Source organism: Arachis duranensis, chromosome 9, assembly GCF_000817695.3.
Source record: "Arachis duranensis cultivar V14167 chromosome 9, aradu.V14167.gnm2.J7QH, whole genome shotgun sequence".
Lineage (NCBI taxonomy): Eukaryota > Viridiplantae > Streptophyta > Magnoliopsida > Fabales > Fabaceae > Arachis > Arachis duranensis.
In genome coordinates this window covers 112,485,728-112,491,432 of record NC_029780.3, presented here as the reverse complement: position 1 = coordinate 112,491,432, position 5,705 = coordinate 112,485,728, and the positions used below count along the sequence as shown (strand labels likewise).

The window sequence follows — 5,705 nt, the reverse complement described above, 5'->3', positions numbered from 1 at the left end:
CTGTTACTAATCTTGAACTTCAAAATTCTAGGTACAACCTACGATTGATTTAGATTATTGTTGAAGATGTCAGGATCAAGAACAGTGGTCAGTGTACACAAATGTGGCTGATGAATAGGATAATTGAGAGGTGTTGATTACGGATTGTATTTGCTTTTTCATTCTATTGCTATTGACTTTTGCTCCTAATGACGACAATGTGTCTACTACTTCAGCTTTCAAGAAACATGCTCCTAGTTCCTACCCTATGAACCTCTTTGGCAAAGGGTGTCTTAAGAATTATAGAACAAACTATGCACTAATAGTTGGTGGTATCAATCACCGTTCATTCATAACCCAACATTTAGGCACTTTTCTGTTTCCTCCTTCATGCACGTCTAACGATTCCTCTAACGAGATGACAACTCAAGCTGGATTTATAGGAGATGTAACCATGTAAGTTTCTTCTATTATAACACTGATTTTGATGGTGCTTACGAGTTATGCAGTTAAAAGCCACATCTAGAGTTATGTTTTGTATATCTAAATGTTCTATATCTTCGGTAAAAAAATTTAACAGTAAGTTTAATATGTTTTTCGGCTAAAAGAAACTGTGGATGTAGTTACAATATACTCTTTCTTCTTGATGGTTGATATGTCTACGAGCATCATTTATTGTTTGTTATCAACCAATCAACAGTAAGTATATAATTAGAGGCAGGCACTAGTTTACTCATTTTTTATATCTCTGTTAAAAACAAAATAATAAGTGAACAAATAAAACATTTTCTTTTTTTTATTATTCGAAAAAGGAAAGAATTACATCGATAAGTGAGTCTTACCAAAACCTGACCAGTTGGCTTGGTCCAAATTCATTGAAGAAACTTGAGCAGGGCATGGTATTTACACAACTTTTACAGCAATTCAGATATCAGGGACTATGCCGCAAGCAAATACTATGTTCTTACAGATTCATCTTAAAAGTATATAATTCCTATCACTCTACCCTTGGAAAACTTCAAAGCACAAAAGGATCTATAAACTTAAACTCTCAACTTTCTTGTATAGACTATGTACGGTAACATATACATAGTGATGCTGCGAGTAACATCCACACCCACATGTGTAAGCATAAGCTCCAAATGGATGTGCAAAAGGCACATGAGAAAAGATATACTATGCCTCTTTGGGATTTAGTAATCAAGCATGGTCAAAGAACAATGCATTTGATGAAATTGATGGTGTAAATCACTTGTCGTGACTACTCAGAAATTCAATTATGCATGGATAAACCTGCTCCACCGCCTGCGTTCAAAATATGAATAGAATAAACATCACAAAAATTTTAGCAGCAGAAAACATGAAAGAGAATATGAATACACACACAAAACAAGGGTGACTCTAGATTTCAACCTCCTAACATTGTACGGTTTGTGGTAATGCACTTCTACTGCCAGTAACCAGGTTAGGCAAATAAATTGCGCTTTGACTATGTTATTGTCTTTTTTTGAAAAAAAAAAACAATTCTCTAGTATCTAAAATATAATTAACAATAACAACCAAACGGGGTAGGTTCATACCATTCTTCCTCCAACCAAGTCATAATGAGCATAATGTGGACCTTCAGGCTCGCCAAAAAGTTTATAGGTAACCAGGTGATCAGGAATCAGCTTAACAGTTTCTAACAATTAAAAATTAAAAAATTAAAAAAACAAAACAAAACAAACAAACAAAAGAAGTACCTTCACTTGTTTAAACTTGGGGCAAATAAATAGGCATTTATAAATATAATGTTTACCTTCCACAGCTTCAGGTGGACAAATCATATCTCGGTCTCCAGCAATAGCTAAGATAGGGACATTGCTTTTGTGTATATGATCCTTGTAGAAAAAGGTCCCATTCCTGTTACATAACCCACGCTCTCTAAATGCTGTTGTGAGTTGCAAGATAAGTTTTGCTGGTATAGTACCTACCAGTTGCAATTATATCATACAACAGTCAGTTACATTGGTCTATTGACAAGTCAATAATAATTTCCTATTTTCCTTAACTAAAGAATACACCCTTTTTGTATACAACATGTACCAAACCTATTCCAGACCAAAAGCAACTACATCCACAAAGAACATATAGCAGTTCATGGCATTACAAGCCAAATATGAAACCACATGGAGCGCTAGCCCATTTTACCATGCAGTAAAATTCAACTTAATTATGGAAAATATAGCAACAAGGGTTGAACTTCAAAATCAGAGCCTTTAATACCATCTCAATAACCGACCCTCCTAACAAATTAGGCTATTTGGTAGACGAGTAGGAGCACTTACAGAAGTTATTTAAGACCAGCCTTTTTAACAAATCTGCATCCATCATGTCCTCAGCAGAAATCAAAGTATTTAACCATGATAACACATATGGTGGACGAGATGAAAGAGGATAAGCTGCAGCCAACATTGCTCCCAAGGGAACAACAGGGACATTCAGAGCCTGTGCAGGATCTGCCTGTTTGATAAGTGACCAAATTCAGTACTATATCAGTAATTATGCAAAGTTAACCAGTACATCTATGTACAGAGATAAACAGAAACAGCAAAACCATCCACTTACAAGGGGTAAGAGCAACTTTAGAGTTGATTTGGACGACGTGTAGTCTAAAGATGATGCTAGTGTAACCACTGCAGCTAATCTGGATTCTTTTTCTTCACAAGCTAGAATGAAATGATAAAACATGCTAATAACCAATTTGATATCTAATCAGAAACTGAATGAAAGTATTCCCAATCAACCCAGCATTGGGATACAGATAACTTGACAGCCATACATAAACAAAGAATATGTTAACAAAGAAAAGGTAAAAGTTAATGCTCAATTCGTACTACCAAAGACCAGACAACTTACCAAACCGTGACAGCATCGAGTACAGCAAGATACCACCCATGGAGTGTCCAATTGCAAGCAATTTACCATCTTTTGGCTTGCTTTCATTCATTATGTATTCTATCTGTATTGGTTTAAAAAAAAAATCACATAAGGATGTACAGCCAGAGAAAGTTCCTTGCAAATACTAGGCAGAAGAAAGTGATTGCAAAGATATAATTGTTAATAATTGTCAACACAATAAACATGAGCGATCAATATACAGCTTTCAAGCATGATAAGAAGTCACCTCACCGCAGCAGGAACATCTTCTTCCAAGTAATGATCGAAGTCCCAATCATACTTCACCATCAAATCAAGTTGCCTTTGAAAATCTTCTATGGTAGAAGTGAAGCGTGCTTGTAGATCAAATAACGGAGGAGAAACAGAGAGCTGGCTTTCCTCAATAATTTTTACTAGCTTTTGACTCAGATCAATTATTTGATTAGTAATACCAGAGTTTTGCCCTGTTTCCAACAAAGCTGAAAGCTTTCCTCTTATCTCATTGAATCGTTCATATAATGGAGAATCAACCAAAAGTTTTGATATTTGATCAAGTAATTTGGTAGACATTATCTTAGATTGGTTATCACTAAGAAACCCAGATACTCTTTCAGACAAACGCATAAAAGTCTCTGTCAACCTTGCAACCAATTTTGATTCATCCCAAACAGTAGCTAACCTAGTAAGTTCTTCACTGACTGCACCATTGCCAGTTTCTACTTCCAGGGAGGAAGAAGTGTCAGATTCAGATATTGCTTCTGAATTGTTATTCAATTCTTTTTCTGAAGCCACAGCACCATTTGACTTCGACGCACTCTTCGAAGCAGATTCCATCTTGTCAGATATTGCATCTAAAATGTTATTCAACTCTTTTTCTGAGGCCACAACTCCATTCGAGTTAGATGCACTTTCTGAAGTAGCTTCCATCCTGTCAGATATTGCTTGGGAAGACTTTTGAATATCTTTGGAATTTGAACCATTGACACTCAAACCAGCTCCTCGTAATTCAAGGATCCAGGTTTCAAAACCCTGACCAGACATGTAGCGTGCAAATGATGACTGCAGTATATATCATGTGTTAGTGGGGGGACTCCAACATAGTACATGCATACATAAACCTGAAAGAATACATATATATAGCAAAGAAAATTCAAGTGACAACCTACCATTAGGCAGACAACAACATTGATTACTCAAAACTCAAAAGTATGTTACTTTAATAACTGAAACATAGTAATATGAAGGGGAAAATGCAACTTCAACCAGAGAAATATGGAAGATGCATCCAGAATTTTGCTACCAAACTTCCTGTTCCTACAAACATAAACATTGTTATGATGCTGTAGGATCTCATTCTAATGCTTAGGGTCATACTCATAACATGAACTCAGAGATGTGATTGATTTGATCCAACACACGCGTCAATCATCCAATCAACAAATTACGGACATCAAAAATCAATCAAGGTTCCAAAATTCTAATTCTAACTAACCTCCACAATTTAGCACTTGGCAAGTTTACCAGCACAAGAAGATCACACAACAATGACTACAAGCATAGTAGTAATGCATACACATAAAAAGAGGAGGAAAACTAGAAAATTTAAGATTAAATTAGAATATAAGAAAAATATGTATAAATAAACAAATGATAAGAGGAAAGTACCCCAGGAGAAAGGTCATATCCAATGGCGTTAGTGCCAACTCCCGACAACAGTAACAGAGGGTGATTCCTTCGAGGTGCCTGCATCAAAATTCAATTTCATTCCCCCGGAAATGAAATCATATATTCATAGCTCGATTTAAGAGGCATCGAGTGACGTACCTGAGGAGAAGGATGGTACCGCCACAGTGCCAGCCTCCAATCGGAATTGGACACGGACACATAGTGAAGCTCGTCGGCGGTGCAAATGGAAGGCTTCTCAGGAAGTACTTCCTTCTGGTGTTTCTTGTTTTTTGTTTTGTTGGTATGATTGTCAAATATCGATTGCGACGGTCAAATTTGCAAATTATGTAGCGGCGGATGGTGGTATGCGCACCCTTAACACTTTTCTTTTTCCCACGAGTTTCAGGCGGTTTTCGTATTCAACATTTCTGTCGCGAAAGCCTGACACACTAGCATCACTGCTATCCATTTCCACTAGGACCCATAACGCGATCAAGTTACAAGTTTTACGGAACAAATCCAATTACTTAAAGACATTTTAACCAATAAAAAAATGCCAAACCAATTATTGTTGTAATAAGTTGTTATTTACCAGTTACCATAGATTCATATATTTAACTCAAGTATTACTTAAATGCTTAAATTTGATTCATGATTGATCAAAATTCGTGAACTCGATAGTCGATATCCTCTCATGATTTCGATGTGATGATATTTATAAATTTAAAATAATATTAAAATCTTATTTAAATATGAAAAAAGAGTAATAAAAGTGACGGATAAAAATCATTTCTCAATAAACTAGAAGCCTTGTGAGGTTACCTTGTATAGTGGATTGAGTAGTCCTACCTGTCACAGCCTAGCAGATAACCATTACGGCATTACCAATCCATGCAGGATAGGACTAAATTTAATATAAATTAATAATAATAATAATAATAATATGCTCGAAATTTGGAATGAAATTAAGTAATTAACTGTTTCTTTAGCTTAAGTCTTGAAGAGTCTGTACAATGGTGAAAACTTAGGTGCAGTCGACTTTACCTGAAATTAATAGCTGAGAGTCGTTAAATAACTTGACTGATTTGACTAAATTTTCATCTAACAGCTCAGTTATCAACTCTACATGAAATTGACTGCAC

At 35.7% G+C, this 5,705-nt stretch overlaps 1 protein-coding gene across 1 annotated transcript; it reads right to left on the bottom strand.

Annotated features, from left to right (window-relative positions):
- Positions 1-749: 749 nt before the first annotated feature.
- LOC107467202 (uncharacterized) lies at positions 750-5,032 on the bottom strand. Its single transcript, XM_016086241.3, has 10 exons — positions 4,937-5,032; positions 4,723-4,845; positions 4,564-4,641; positions 3,151-3,957; positions 2,878-2,980; positions 2,587-2,687; positions 2,307-2,481; positions 1,778-1,948; positions 1,560-1,660; positions 750-1,284 (listed from the first exon to the last, which is right to left on the bottom strand). Exons 1-10 carry the CDS (start codon positions 5,030-5,032, stop codon positions 1,228-1,230), a joined length of 1,812 nt encoding a protein of 603 aa, XP_015941727.1. The 3' UTR covers positions 750-1,227.
- Positions 5,033-5,705: the final 673 nt, after the last annotated feature.